This window comes from Pinus tabuliformis, chromosome 9 (assembly GCF_031772625.1).
Source record: "Pinus tabuliformis cultivar Carrire ecotype Pingquan chromosome 9, CPIR1, whole genome shotgun sequence".
Lineage (NCBI taxonomy): Eukaryota > Viridiplantae > Streptophyta > Pinopsida > Pinales > Pinaceae > Pinus > Pinus tabuliformis.
Genome location: NC_142307.1, coordinates 1,370,108,035 through 1,370,124,826, shown reverse-complemented (window position 1 = coordinate 1,370,124,826; position 16,792 = coordinate 1,370,108,035). Strand labels below are relative to the sequence as shown.

The 16,792-nt window shown below is 39.5% G+C and overlaps 1 protein-coding gene across 1 annotated transcript in view; it reads left to right on the top strand.

The window, feature by feature from the left end:
• The first annotated feature begins 338 nt into the window (after positions 1 to 338).
• Positions 339 to 16,792, top strand: part of LOC149153594 (Radical SAM superfamily protein) — a 131,030-nt gene continuing 114,576 nt past the window's right edge. Inside the window, exons 1-2 of the mRNA XM_089438870.1 lie at positions 339 to 1,177; positions 1,601 to 1,794. Coding sequence (XP_089294996.1) covers positions 788 to 1,177; positions 1,601 to 1,794 — 584 coding nt within the window. The 5' untranslated portion in view covers positions 339 to 787. The remainder of the gene's footprint in view (positions 1,178 to 1,600; positions 1,795 to 16,792) is intronic.

The following is a 16,792-nucleotide window of genomic DNA, read 5'->3' as shown; positions in this document are numbered from 1 at the left end:
TAACAATTATATCTGCCAGGTTAAAGTTTTTATTAAGGAGATTGAAAGTATAGATGGTAAGTGAATTTTATTACATTCCTTATAAATTAATTACATAGATAATTATATTGATTATATGAAATATATAATAAAATAAGTGTTTTAAAATTTATTATATATTAATGCTATTTAATTTAGATAGCTATATAATTGAATTAAAATTATAAAAAACATAGTGATATATTAATAAACAAAATCAATCTTGCATTAATTTAAGAATTACATCGGAGGACCAGGCCGGTTTATAATTTATATCGTTCTGATCCTTTGACATTCTGTTATATTACAATATTTTAGTTCATGTAAGACATTCGAATTACAGAGGTGTGTTGAACCACAGTATGATTTTGAGTTGTCTCTGGATGCATTTTCAATCGTTACAGAAAGTGTTATATTGACTGAATTAATGTTTATTATTTTTCTTCTGATGTGGTTTGGTTAGAACATGATGTGGTTTGGGGGCAGCCTCTGGCCCCATAAATCATTGATTACAAGTTACCAACGTCCAACAACCACAACGAACACACATGATGATGATCATGACTACAGCACGAAGGGAGTCGCACACAGACAAATTGAAATAGCAAAAACAAACCTTTGCCCACTCTTCGGCATTGGAAAATATAGTGTATAGCTCAATCCCCCGTCTGCTCACCACGTTATTGTTCAAATTCAATTGCTCACAAGTCATCATAACAATTGAAGGTCTCATAATCAAGCTGTAGAACTCTACGGACTACCATTGGCAATGGCGATGGCTTCCTCCTCTTTAGGCTTTCTTAGCATTCCTTCAATTAATATCCATGGTAGCCGGAGGACTTCTGTGAGATCTCCTCTGTTTTTTACAGTAAAAGTAAACGCAGAAGCTATAGATGTCGAGAATAATGAGCTGTCTGTGTCTACAGCAAATGCAAAGCCTTGGGAGGTGCTGTTTGAGAAAAAAGATGCAAAAGCGGGCGGCCCTTATCCTGGAGGGAAGATGGGTGTTTACACAGGGCGTGATCCGACGAAGAAGAAGGCCGAGTGGTTGAGACAAAGGGCCCCGCAAGGGGAGCGCTATCAGGAACTGAAAAGCTCCTTGTCCTCGTTGAAGCTGCACACTGTTTGCGAGGAAGCACAGTGCCCTAATATCGGAGAGGTATATTGTTTGCTTATTTTAATTTTTAGAAGTCGTTCAATTTCAAATTCATCCAATTAAAATATTCTATTCGACTTTGCACATCTCTTTTCAGTCATTCTGCTATGAAAATGGATCTTCAGTCAATGCGATTTGCCTGAGTCATTTTGACATGCAAACAAAACTTCAATCAATGCGATTTGGTTTATCATGACAAGGAAATACAAATTCAGTGAAGAAATTGAAACATCCTGATAAGCAATTAGGAATTCAATCAGTTTGATCTTGTTAGCTTTGAAACCCAAAGTAAAGTCTGTAAAATTATTTTTTTTTTCGGAAAAAATGCTGGTAAATTAACAAAGCCCAACTAAGACAGAACGTTATTGGATTAATTTAATTTGCATGACATGTGTATGTATATTTCAACGAATTTTTTGTTGGCAGTGCTGGAATGGAGGAGGGGGAGGAGCAGCGGGGGACAAGAGAGAGGGAAATGGAATTGGGACAGCCACAATTATGCTTCTTGGGGACACATGTACTCGAGGTTGCAGATTCTGTGCTGTGAAAACTAGCAGGAATCCTGCTCCACCAGATCCAATGGAACCTGAGCATACGGCAAAAGCAATAGCTAGCTGGGGGTGAGTTTTAAAATTCACCATTGTACTTTTCTCATCTCAGGTAAATGTGAATTACAGTGTGCCAGAGCTCTCCTAAACTATGTTCCCCATTGCTAACAAGTGCATCAGCATTTGGTGTTGAATACTCTGAAACATTTTATGCACAATAAAACACCTTTAGGGTTTGCAATATGACTCTGTTTGGGAATTAGCACCTGCTAACTGACGGACAGAACTCATATTCCCCCAAGATAATCACATGGATATGCAAATACAACGAACATCCACGAGATCACTGCACACGAGCACAAAACTATCATGTTTAATTTAAATTTAGATATCAATGTCCATTTAAGGCCAAAGTTGGTCTATGTGACTGCAAAGAATACATTATGTGTAAATATGACAAGTGGAAGGAAAAAGCACATCCCAAGGGAAAAATAAACTAAAAGAAGGAAAAAGAAGAAGAAGAAGAAAACAATTGGGAAGCCAAGTCACATGTTTTGGGCTCGTTTGGGAACGATCAGATTGCGTTCAATTTGAATTTTTTGATGAGGGCGCGTGTGTTTATATATATATATATATATATCCCTTGAGAAATAACCTTATATTTTATGTGGAGAATATCCATGTTTCAGTCCTTGGGGGACTGCGCAGACTCAACAACAAAGCTTGAAGCCGTTACAACGAAGCTCATCATGTTACTTGTGGAAACTGAACCTAGGCGGGGAGGATAACAATCAATCCTCCCAATATATATATAAAAGAAATTAACATCAATAAACATAAAAATGTCATGATGGACATAGAAATTGCAAGGATAGATTATGAGCTTGAGTTGTGACATGAGATTATGAGCTTGAGCTGTGGACTTGGTCATAGTTCATGAGGTTCAACAAACCTCAATGAATCTCAATGTTTTTTTAAGTTCGCTAAGTTTCGAACCTCAAGGTTGAATTTTCGTGAATCTTGTGACATAGGTGGGAATTGCCACCCCAACGAAATGGGGAACAACGAAAAAATCAAGGAGGAGGTTCCTTGGCTGAGACTTGCTACTCTGGAGAAACATCTCCAACATTCAAGGCTGCAAATAAATGCGTGATGCATGAGGCCATGGCATTAGGTTTATGCCGCTCCATAGGTTTATCATGTGAGGTTGGAAGTTTGCCATGGGGCCTCTTCCTACTAGTGTTAGAGGGCTGAAAGTAAGAGGCAATCAACCTGTTGCATGCTTGCTTGGTTAATTGAACTCTAGTAAGCTATGAACAAAGGTCAAACAATTATAGCTCCTAGAGGAAGAGTGATCTGGATTGGATCATTGTATAATTTGTCATCCATCTCGATGATTTCAGAGTGGAAAAATTGAAGGAATCAACTTATAAGAGTAGTTTCATTAATGGGACCCAGTTTGAAGAATTGGGGTCTAAAAATTTATGGGGCCAATTTGAGGCCTTAAATGATGTTTTTTGGGGGTACAACTTTCCTGCTTTTTGTGCTTAAGCGTAGGACCCCGTGACGATATTCTACGCATAGAGACCTTTTCAAAGGTGCAAGAAAGATGTCAATCAGAGTTCAGATGCAAAAGTTATGCCTCTTGAGAGTTGACCTATTGTGATTGATCACCATAATTCAAGAAGATGTTGCGTCAACCCTCATTACTCATCCAAAAGGGGCTAGCCATGTGGGCACTATGAAGAAGACTTTAGAAGGGTCGAAGTTGTAATTCTAGTTGAGAGTTGAAAGAGTCAAACCTGACCCCTAGTTGGCTATCGACCTATGTTATAACCAGGTCGCTAGAAGGAAAAGGGGTTCCATTCTATTTGGGTGCATTTTTGTTCCATAGTAGAGTAGAGTAGTTGAGTATGGATAGAGAGAGAGCATAACAAAGAGGGTTTGTCTTCTTTAGTAGCCAATGGGCCACAGGTCTTAGGCAACTCCATAAAGAGTGCCTTCTCCTTTGTACTTGCATCATTAACATTCCAAAAAAGAGAATAGAGCAGCCTCACCTTATAGTTGGTTTTTCTCTTGTAAGGATTTCCTAGGGTATATCTTGGTGTTCATTATGGCTTTTGAGTGATTGTATTTACTTGTTCTCTTTTTTCCTTATATTATCTGTTGCATGCATAAACAACAAAATAGTGATAACAAATATGGAATCTAAAGAAATTAACCCTTCATAGTAGATATTTTGGTTTATTATCACAAATTTGTTGTGATGAATTGTCAAGTGGAATATCCATGACATTTATAGACCAAAAGAGTGATAAACATCTTTGGTCCTTGTTACCCACCAAAATGGGTAATGCTATAGGAGAAAACTTTTCTCCTATTCTTCATAGCTAGCCGGCTAACCATGCAGCCCTTAACCACCACCACTAGTTGATGATCTACTATATCTTTGCCACTTGCATTAGCGATATGATTTTTGCTCATTCGGCATGAGCACATGGACGAAGGTGGGCTTTCAATGAAAAGGTACTTTAATCATTTTGCAATTGGGTGCTTATGATTTTTTGTATTTGGGCATTTGATATGGATCATGGGGTGACCTGGAAGAAGGAGGGGTTTTGATCGCGATCTTGTCCTCTCACCTTAAATGGGGGGTTAATCTTTGATTACAGTCTAGTGGGACCTTACCTAATGGCCCAATGGGTATAGGAGGGACACTACTTGTGAAACCCTAATTGAGATAACCATCTATCCCTATGACATACTTACTACTTTCCATCATACATTACAAGCCCTTATCTCACATCCATTCTTTGGGTTCAACTGATCATTGGTTCTTTGGGATTTGGCACCCATACATCCTCATACCTAGGGCCTAAAGCTTTGCCCTGGGAGGTTGATGCAACTAGAAGAAACAAAAAAAACATATTATGCCCACAAAACAAAAATGAAAGAAGAATATCAAAATGCAAAAGATGGCTAGGGACATACATATTAGTATTTGGACAAAAGCTTAGCATGAGCTCAACCTCACTCATTATGACCATCACCTTGTTCATGAGCACATGTTGCTCCATTACATCATAAGAAGGAACCCTTGCATGTCCCAACCCTGATGAGTGATAAACTGACTCATCATTAAGGGGCAATACAATTGCTATATCATTCAAAGCAAACCCCAACCCTTGAGCTATGAATAATAATACAAAGAAAAATCAAGCAAAAGTAAAAGGCACACAAGAGGGGTGGAAAAACAAAGGTTGAGTTGGTAATTCATGCATCCATGATTGCTCTCTCCTCACATCTATACACTTAGGATGTGGATCCCCATCATGTTGGTCCCTTTGACCATGGCACTTGGCCATGAAGTCTTCTCCCCTTTGTACCATCATTATTATTCACTAACACCTATTAATTGAAGGGTGGACTAAGGAAATGTTACTTCCCCTTAGGGGCTGGAAACACCTAATAGGGTTGTCCTTTAGCCACTCCTACCTAGGGAGGAAACATTATTGCGAGCTCATGGCCTTAATTTTGGAAGGGAGTCCTTGTTTGAAGTATTAAATAGCCCATTACATTCAAGCTTGGTTCACCTAGATGCAATAATGATTATTTTCCCTAATGACTAGCTGCTTTCACTAGAATCTATGTTGTGATTGTTAGGTGGTTCAACAACCCATATCTTGGGCCCCTTACCCGCAGGTGCCCAGGCCATCAAAGGAGTATATTGGCACTAACAAGTGAAGTGTTAGAGCCTTGGGCTTCCTAGCAACAACAACACATCACACATGACCGTGGGCACCTTCTGTACCCAGGACGTTTTGCCACTCTGCACTGGATTCGATGATTCTTCAGGATGACACACCTGGACCCAACATGCCCCCAGTCCGACCTTAGCACCATATGAGGGATAACAATTGATTTAGGGCCCAAATGAGGATGGTCTTGCCTTTAGAGACTTGGGAGGTATAGTAGCACCTGGTAAGCCCTCAACACTAGAGTAGAGATAGACATTATGAGCAGTTGTAGACCCATGGAGACCACTTAATGGTGCCCCAGTGGGATCTTGGGACCACAGAGAGCCATTGAGGTGAATTTAAGGGCCAACCCTCAAATCATGATTTTTACATGCTACTACACCACATTGGATACCTTATAGCACTTGGAGATGTCACTTGGAGCATATGTCATGCATGACGTTAGTCCTAGAAGGGTGGCTACTCACATGTGTGGGCTTGTTTTGCACTTTTGATCAAAAGCTAGTGGGTTGGCTTGTAACCCAAGGGTTTCTTGTGATTTAACTTGTTAGTAGGGGCTTTTAGGCTAATATTATGACTCATCCTCCTCATATAAATAGAGGAGAGGACTTTTCATTTCATTCATCATCACTTGGACTAATTCAACTTCTCTTGGAGAATTTCAACCTTCTTGTACCTTTGGAGAGATGTGATTTATGGAGCATTTTGTCTATTGGAGCTATATTCTTGTCTTTGGAGAAGTTATCTTGGATCAATGAAAGGATTATTCATGCATGTTATCTTGTAAGTGAGCCTTGTTATTGTTGAGAAATCTAGGGCATCAAGGTTAAGTGATTTCTATTCTATAGATAACTGCTTGTGAATGCTTTTTATTTCTTAGATTAGAATCTTCTTTTACTTAAGTTAGTATAGTGTTATTCTTCATCAAACAGTTACCAATGCATAAACCATAGAGACAAGAGACACATAATATAGGCTACCAGCCAGGGTCGAAACCTCTCCCACTTGAGAGGAAAACCCGAACAAATTCTTCTTCTTATAGAGACTTCAATTGATGAATACCAAGACTAAGACCCTTGACTTATTTGCCACTCCAAGACCAAGACACAAGGATTCCTTGATGAGGTCCTTCTTCCTTGAGTCATTGATAGTCAACCCTCTTGCTTCTTCCTTCTTTTTGGCTACCCTTCAAAATTTCGGTCCCTTGGTTCAACACTGTTCTTCTTGTCTCTATTCGGAAACCCTAACACATGAGTTTGACCAACTTTGACACTTTGTCTTCCTCGCTCTCGAAGGAGACTTCTTCTTGACAGTTCAGCTTGAGATCTTTCTTGTTCTTCACCCAAAATCTTCTCCCACTGTGACTAATATTTCGGCCTTCTTCTTGCAATCCACAGGTCTGCAATATCACACTTGTGGAGGTAATTTGACCCCAAAACAGTCCCGAAACAAAGCTAAAGACCTCCCTGCTCCTTCCCTTCTCCTCGTTGGTTATATGGCTTCTATTTGATGACCGCCGCACTTCTTGATTTCAGACTTGCTTCATCGAAATTGTGTGTTCTAAAATGAGGCCGAGCTGCCTATTTATAGTCGTTGGAGCCTCCATAATGAGCCGACATGAACTGAGGGTGAGTCGATGTGTCCTTTTGAGAGATGTCATTATTCTTTTGAAGCCGACTTGAAGGAGGTGACTTTGCTTAGTCTCGTAGGGCCTTCTTATACATTTAATGACTCATAAAAATGTAAGATGCCTAAGAAGGGTCCTTCATACATGACATTGACTCAATTTGACTTTTTATGACTAGATGAAAAAACCTAAAGGTTCACAATGGGAACCTTAACTAAAATAAAATTCCTTGATCATGAAACCCATGATTCAAGTACTTACAAAATAGTTTTATTTTTTTCTTTTCATCAATTACATAAAATTACAATTACACATGTCGTTATGAAGATCGAACCTAGTTACCCTTTTCAACACTCCCTCTTAACTAGGGAGGTATTCATAATGGTACTCGGTCATTCTCAATTTGAGGATTTTTTTTTCATAAGCAGAGTCAGATTGGTAACACATATGTTTAGCATCATATCAACCAACATTGTCACATAGCAAGGCCTTGACTAACAACTCTATCTCTCCATGAGATCTGAGCACAATGCTGGTGAGACCAATGATGTATAAACACTCTCATCATTGTCTCTCTCGGATCATACCCCACTCGGGTTCTCAGGGTGTGTTTCACCAGGACTATTCTTATCTTGGATTCCTAGTCCTCAAAGAATATCGGTCCTCTACGACTACTCTTATCTTGGATGCCCTAACTCATACTCAAAGAGTATCGGATGCCAGATGTTTACCCAATCCTCCATTCTGTCTTCTCAAGTGAAGACAAGAATGACGTGTCTATCTCTCCCTCTTAGGGAGGACATATCTATTCCAATAAAGGAATGTACGCATTCCTATAGAAGGAATGTACCTAAGCTCCCTCTTGGCTTAGGAATTTTGCTTCCAAGTTTTTTCCAAGTAAGAAACTTGTTTCTAGGCTCCCTCTTAATCAGGGACCTACATCAGCTCCTCAGGGGAAGATGATGGGGCAACCCAGCTGCTTGAAGAACTCCTCCTCACGATGTCATGAACTTCTTTTCGTTATTCAGGAGTCTTCATGTTTGGGACTTCTTCATAGGGTACAAACCATCCATCACTTTCATCCATGAGTCAATCATGTCATCATCGGAAAGTGATCTATCAGTTCATATCTAGCCTTCCTTCATGCCATGCTACCTTCTTCATGCCATGTTTCCTTAAGGATCTTTCATCCTACTACATGGTCATTGGTGGTGGAAGATATCCATAGATCTTTCCTTGGTAGCCCTGCATAAGCCCATCCAGATATTTGTTCAAAAATAAGAAATGAACACTTAAATCAAAATTACCTTTGTGATGGTCTTTCATCATGACATCTTCTAGTTTGCATCAACATCCTGCATACATATCGACACATCTCCCAAAGATATATATTGTCAAGGGTCTCTTTTTTTTTCAGACTTCATCAGAGTCTACATATCTTTCTTGGAGATATCCTAGTTAGATCTCTTGGTTTCTCGGATGTTGATTGCCTTTTCCATGGTTGCACATTCCACGATCTCTTCCTTCCTTTCTTTTACACATTTCATTCCCAGGAACTTCCAATCAGAATTCCTCCAGTTGTTGTCAACCACCTCATATTACATATGAGGACATATTATGTTGATTTCATCTAGACAATGTGTGACTCATGCCTTCTTGCATCCTTTCAAAGGAGGAGATCCTTTTTCTTTTGATCATGCTCTCAAGATAGAACATTGATCCATGTTACCTAGAACCATATGACATGAATTCTTCAATATTGAATATAAGCATACATACCTCATTTTCCTTTGGGTCATCCAGACTTCCTGTAGCAGCTTCCTTGATTGAAAGAGCTTCAATCCCTTGATCTGCTTCACCTTTTATGTCATCATACCATCATCCCATGAATTCCACAAGTTTGGAATTCTTGATGAAACACTTGCTTCCCTTCTTGATCGGTGAACCTTTCGATGAAGATTCCATCAGAGAATCTTGAGGTATCCCTATCCAGCAGATTTTTCCTTTTGACAGATGTATGATGAGCCTTGTACTAGATGCCCTTTTTTTTTTCTTTCCATAAGTGCCACTTATGTTTCCAATGAGGTTCCCAAGAGCTACATCCTTCATAGATGACTGCCATAGATTTCAATTTCAACCATCTTTCATGCTTCTCTATGATGATGTCCCGAGCTCTTGTTTTCAATGCTTCTATGATGCCATGATGTATCCCATCATTTTTCTTAGTAAATCATGATAGCCATATCTTACAACAGAAGACTTAGGGACTTGAAAAGAACTTAGGTGAGGAAGACTATCTCAGTTAAAGTAGAGATCTCTTACTTCCTCTTTCTTGGACTTCTTCTTTTCATCTTCCTCCACTTCTTTTCAGCTTCCTCTTTTGTTATTGTCCTTTTTGATCTTAGGACAATCTCTTTTGTAGTGCCCATATTCTTGACACCCATAGCATTGAATCTTAGCCATGCCCCTCTTCTTTTTCTGAGAACCAGACTTCCCAAATTTTCCCTTTCTTCTTGTCATTATAGCATAAGCTTGATTTTGCTCACCTGCTCCCACATCAGATTTGGCTTTTAGTTTAGATTCTTCAATCTTGCACAGTGACCATAGATCCTGGAATGGAGTAACTTCCTTCTTCCCATAAATGCTTGAAGTAAAGTTGCCCTACTCCTCCGGTAGTGCATTTAGTACAACTGTAGTCATTTCTCTATCAGACATAACTTCTCCTAGATCTTGAAGTTGATCTTGGGTCTCAGATATCCTCATAAAGTATGAGGCTATTCCATCTTCCCTAGACATCTTCAACTTGTAGAGTTCTTGCCTTAATGAGATAACTTCTCCAACAGTGCTTACAGAATACAACTCTACCAGTTTGTCATAGATTTCTTTTGAAGTTTCGAGTTTAGGCCATATGGGATGATGGGATCCTTGATGGATTCTATGGGAATCCTTTGAGCCCTAACTTCCCCTTTCATATATTGTGCAAGAGCTTGAGCATCTTCCTTTCTTGGTTTAGCGATTGATCCTTTGACATGTTCCATAACCTCATTTTCAATGAGATTCATATCTGTCCTTTTCTTCTATGCAAGATAGTTTGAAGCCCCAACCAATTTGTTGCTTTCCTTGCAAAAATACATTTTTACAGATTCAGATGTGGACATAAATATACTTACTTGATAGGATGCTCCTTCTCCTTGCTGCTTCCTTGATGTTGATGATGATATAGAGAATAGAAAACTCCTTGATGAAGATAGTTTTCTTCAATAATGATCCTTGATCCCACAGAGAGGGAGATCCCTTAGGATCCTTTGATGGTGGGGTCTTGTTGATGAAGATCAATACTGACTTCTTGATGATGTCTTCAATGGTAAGGATCTTGCTTGAGAGAGATTGCCTTAGAATTTTAATGACAATGCCTTTTGATCTAGCTTCCTTTGGATGAATAGTCTTCAAGATACTTCAACTTCAAACTAATTGAGAGCGGATCCCATGAATGCTTCTTTGATTGAGCTAGGGTTGTTACTTTCTTTGATCTAGGGTTATGATGCTTCCTTTGTAGATCTTGACTTCAAGATGATCTTCGCTTTGATGCCTTCCTTGAGATTTGATCCTTGAGTGTCTCTTGATAAGATGCCCTTCCTTGATTTAGTCACCTTAGCTTTGATACCATGTTGAGAAATCTAGGGCATCAAGGTTAAGTGATTTCTCTTCTATAGATAACTGCTTGTGAATGCTTTTTACTTCTTAGATTAGGATCTTCTTTTACTTAAGTTAGTATAGTGTTATTCTTCATCTAACAGTTAACAATGCATAAACCATAAAGAGACACGAGACACAGAATATAGGCTATCAGTGAGGGCCAAAACCTCTCCCACTTGAGAGGAAAACCTGAACAAATTCTCTTTCTTATAGAGACTTCAATTGACGAATACCAAGACCAAGACCCTGGACTTATTTGCCACTCCAAGACACAAGGCTTCCTTGATGAGGTCCTTCTTCCTTGAGTCAACGATAGTCAACCCTCTTGCTTCTTCCTTCTTTTCGGCTACCCTTCAGAATTTCGGTCCCTTGGTTCTGCACTGTTCTTCTTGTCTCTATTCAGTAACCCTAGCACATGAGTTTGACCAACTTTGACCCTTTGTCTTCCTCGCTCTAGAAGGAGACTTCTTCTTGACACTTCAGCTTGAGATCTTTCTTGTTCTTCACCCAAAATCTTCTCTCACTGTGACTGTAATATTTTGGCCTTCTTCCTGCAATCTACAGGTCTACAATCTCGCACGTGTGGAGGTAATTTGACCCAAAAAAATCCCAAAACAAAGCTAAAGACCTCTCTACTCCTTCACTTCTCCTCGCTAGTTATAGAGCTTCTATTTGATGACCTTCACACTTCTTGATTTAAGACTTGCTTCACCGAAATTGTGTGTTCTGAAATGATGCCGAGCTACCTATTTATAGTCGTTGGAGCCTCCATAATGAGCCGACATGAACTGAGGGTGAGCCGACGTGTCCTTTTGAGAGATTTCATTATTCTTTTGAAGCCGACTTGAAGGAGGTGACTTTGCTTGGTCTTGGAGGGCCTTCTTATACATTTAATGACTCATATACAAATGTAACATGCCCAAGAAGGGTCCTTCATACATGACATTGACTCAAATTGACTTTTATGACTAGATGACAAAACCTAAAGGTTCACAATGGGAACCTTAACTAAAATAAAATTCCTTGATCATGAAACCCATGATTCAAGTACTTACAAAATAATTTTATTTTCTTCTTTTCAACAATTACATAAAATTACAATTACACGTCATTATGAAGACCGAACCTAGTTACTCTTTTCAACAGTTATTGATAAATTTATGTTTTTATGTTTAATCTATGGAATATATTGGTAGTCTGGTTTTTTTTTTGTGCCCTAATTTGTTGAAAATCAATTGCATAAAAACTAGATGCCATTATTGCATTCATTACTCATGAATAATATTTGAATGGTAATCCCCTTGGTGAATCTTTGAATTAGCTCTCCCAAGTGAATATTGATCCCTCACAAAGATAATAATTAGGGTTTTGGTGTTAGGGCATCAAAATATCCTTACTCCTTTGCAAGTTTTGGCTGATCTAGCAATCCCATAGACTCCATCCACCCAAGGACTAGGCACTGGCCTTGTCTAAAAGGTGATCAACCTTTATCTTATCATCAACTTGAATTACCTACCTTTTCTCTGTCTTATATTGGTAGTCTCAAGGATCAACGACCTCAATTAGAGCTTAGTGCAAAATTGCATGGGAGAGAGATTTTTGGCATTCGAAGGATTCAACATCAAGAGTAGTAGTGGTTGCCTCAAAATCATTCCTCTTGGTGGCTAATCTTTCCATTTTTCTCCATAATTTCTCTTGCCCTAGCTATTTTTCCCTAGGAGAAACCCTAGTTTGGTTAAGCTTCAACTTGAGGGCTTCTTGAAGGTTTCATGTGCCATTGTCTTGTTGGAATACATTCTTGGAAACCTTTTCTTGGTACCTTGACCTTAGACCACCCCATTACACATGCTATTAATCGAGCCGTAGATCAAACTCGCCTTAGCTTGGCCTCTTGAGGGGAAGTGAATTGCCTTTGTGAAATTTCCTTAATTGCAGTTACTGGAAATTATTTTTCTATCTTATGCAGATTATTTGTCTTTAGAATTTAATTACGACAAATAATGAATAAAATCACGACTCTAAATTTCATCAATAATAACAGGAATTGAGAAAAGTAATTCACACACAAATTTAGACACCAATATTTTTGTACAATAGTCCCTAGAAAATCCCCAGTGTGGGGAAAACCATTGCAACAGATGAGGGTTTTTTATTAATAATAATCTTCAACAATCGAGAATTACATAGACTGCTTTCCTCTCATTGGCAAAGCTCTGACAATATTTTTACTTCACCTCTACTAGCCAATCGAATTGGAAAATCATCTGCAAACAAACTCGACCCTTCTTTGTGCAACTCACACCTCCTCCAACAACACGCACTGGCAAAATTGGAAATGTGTACAACCTCTTTTGGAACTCGCACTACCTCTGGAAATTCGTTTCAACAATAATATCTGCCTCCAACAATTTGCTAGAGTAACTCACACCTCCTCCGGCAACTAGAAATCGAATTGTTGCCCAACAACTCGAACTAGCTAATGCAGCCCCTCTGCTAAATTAATTCGGCCTCCTCCCTTCGTTTGGAATAACTGGAATCTTCGTGCATAATTTCTTTGGAACTTCTCTCCTTAATTTTCTTGTTGAAACCCCGCTACTGGTGTCCTCACGTTATCACTGTGCCCTTGCTCTCATTGCGTCCTTGCTCTCACTGCAATTCATTGTATCTCTAAATGTCCCATTGACTTGCTCTTATAATCTCTCGTTGATAAATCAACAACCACGATCTAACTCCAATTGATGGCTAAGATCATCTTGACTCCATCCCATGACTTTTCTATAAGTCAATATTACCCAACACTAGTGGGTGACCCCTATCGGAGAAATTTTCTCCTAGATATTTGTCTTCAACCGACACCCAACAACCCCTTGCAGCTACCTGATGGCTCGATGTGCTACCATTCTCCACCACCTGAGCTAGGTATTGTGTACCCTCGCTCATCTGTCATGATCGTATGTTTGAAGGTGGGCCATCCAACCCCAAAGGTATGGTTTTTCATTATGATATTGGGCGTTTATGCTTTCTTTTCTTGGGCACATCTAGGCATGGATTATTGGGCAACTTGGAAGAAGGAAGGTTTTCTACTGTACTCTTGTTTCCTTACCTCAACTTGGGGGTTAATCTTATATCCTAGACCCGTGGGATCTCCTTCATTGGCTACTAGCTTTAGGAGTGGCACTACATGGGAAACCTTGATTTTGGTTGCGTGGTTTCTCTTCCTGATACCATATATCTCACTCCCCTTCACTAGTGATCCTCAAGTTTTGGTGAATTTCCTACGATGGAATCTCTAGAATTTGATGCCCTAGCCTTCACACCCAGTGGGAACCCTATAAGCTAACTTGGGGATTTCTTCAAGGCTTGTGCTTTAGTACTTGTTGAAGTATATTATTCATAGCCTTTTCTCTTGCCTACCTTGACCTTGGATGAGCTCATATATCGCTAAATATCTCAATCCTAGGTCTCATGTAGCCTTCCTTTCAAGGGGTTTTTCATGGAAAGTCTTACTAGCTTCTCCCAAAGCTCGCACTTTCATTGAACCTTTCCATTGAATGAGTCAACTTCCCTCACTTCAAGCCTATTATAGAAACATATCAATCAGAAGTGAGTCATACTGGGACTCCTCTCGTCGATGAAAATTTGAGAAGAGTAGGGGACTTAGGCCGTGGTGACAGTGGGCCTACATGGGAAACCTTGATTTTGGTTGCGTGGTCCCGCTTCCTGATACCCTATTTCTCACCCCCCTCCATTCATTGAATCATTACCGACCCTTTTCACATTTTCCTCATTTGGGTCCACAAGGTGTTAGCCTCCCCCTCCCCTTGTCCACAAATGAGTCATACTAGGACTCCTCCTGTCAGTGAAAATCCGAGAAGAGTAGGGGACTTAGACTGTGGTGACAGTGGGCCTCTGTCCCAAGTGCTATTGTGCCCTCTAGCTTTTGCCTATTTACAAGACTTGCTAGTTTGTGCAGCAACATTTTTGGCGCTGTTGCCGGGGAGGAAGCAAGTCTGCCTTCCTTGTGAATCATTGAGGAATTGATTCATTGACGACATTATAAGTATTCCTCTGGCGACTCCATTCATTGTCAAAACCCCTAGTATAATTGGATGTGAAGAACTAGAAGACAACATTGCTCCTAGAACTAGGGCTGCTACAAGAAGAGGGGAGAGAACTCCATCACTTGTTAGAACTAACTTGCTCCCCGAGTTTGACAAGTTTGATAAAGAAAATATCAATATGGATACCAATACTAACCAAAATCAAAACCAACCCAAAATCCCAAGGACCAAAAGACTTCTTTCTAGTGCTTTTAGACCTTTGAAATTGAGTGACAACCTCAATCCTTTACCTGAGAAATATCATGAATGGTTACCAAGTTTAAAGGAACTATTGATTAAAGTGCTAATAACCATGTAGATGACTTCTTTTGGGCAATAGGCCCTTGAGGGATTGATGATGAAGACCTTCTAATGATGTTATTTGCCTTATCCTTTGAGGGAAACGTGAGGGAATGGTACCTTAGTCTCCCTCCGACCAACATTGATGACTTTGAAAAATTTGAAGATGTTTTTAAGAAAAGATGGTCATTTGATGCTGATGGAGCTTTTAACCTTGAGAAATTTTACCATGTGAGAGAGAAAGGTAATGAGGATGCTAAAGAATTTATCCAAATGTTTGGTAGGATTGTCAGGGACATCCCTGATCACCTCAAACTCTCTAAAGCTCAAATACTTGACAAATTCATTAACGTTGTTGGGGGGCACCTGACATACCAACTAAAGGATAAGAAGCCTAAGACTCTTGCTGAGGCCAAGGAGATAATTATTGAGGTCGAACAAAATATAAATGCTGCCAAAATTGAGATGTTTGAACCCCCATAGGACTAAGGTGGAAACCAAAATGAGCAAACCCAAGGATCAAGTTGAGGAAGCCCTAGTCATGGCCCTTAAGAAATTTGACAAATTATCTAAGGACATGAATACTAGGGATAGGATGTATATGAACAAATTCACTGCTCTTGAAAAGGCTCAAAAATCAAGTTTTGTCCAAACAATATGCCTTTTGCCAATAAACCTAATGAAGAAGGCAAGCATGGTCCACCCCATGTTCCCAATACTTTAGCTCCAACCAATGCTGTGGAACAAGAAGAATTATCTTTCGAGGATGAGCAAAATGATAGTGCCAATGAAGAAAGTGAAGTTGAGGAGGGTGGTGAGCAAATGAATGTAGTTGGTGAAACCCAAGCCTTTAACATTATGTTAGGTGACACATATACCCATCCCTTGATTAGTGAAGTAAAACTTAAATATGAAAAGGATAAATCTATACTGAATGCTGGTGATAGTGGGAGATTTAAAGGGGTCCAATATTCAAGGAAAAATGACAAAGGTCCCTTCGCAAGTTTCGATGCATCAAAAGGGAAGGAACCCCCTTAAGCAACCTTCTCCTAAGGACCCCCCAAGGAAAGATCCTTCCAAGAAAGACAACACCAAAAAGGATCCTCCCATAGGGGAACCCAAGCACAAAACTAAAGACAAGGAAGTTGTGATCGATATTTATGCAGGTGCTGCTATAGGAAGAATGACTATGCAAGTTCCCATAAAGGAAATTGTGAAGCTTCCATCCCAAAGATGGCGAGTTAAGAGAGCATTGGGACTTGAGGAAGATGACCCACCTATCATGTTGCAAAACATTCACCTCACTAAAACTAATCTTGGTCATGAGCCACTCTTGCTCACCTTAGCCATCAATGACCTTCTCCTTGTTGAGAAATCTAGGGCAGCAATTAAGTGATTTCTCTTCTATTAGTAATTGCTTGTGAATGCTTTTTACTTCTTTAGATTAGGATCTTCTTTTACTTAGGTTATTAGTGTTCTTCTTCATCAAACAACTACCAATGCATAAACCATAAAAAGACAAGAGACACGGAATATAGGTTATTAGCCAGGGCCAAAACCTCTCCCACTTGAGAGGAAAACCCGAACAA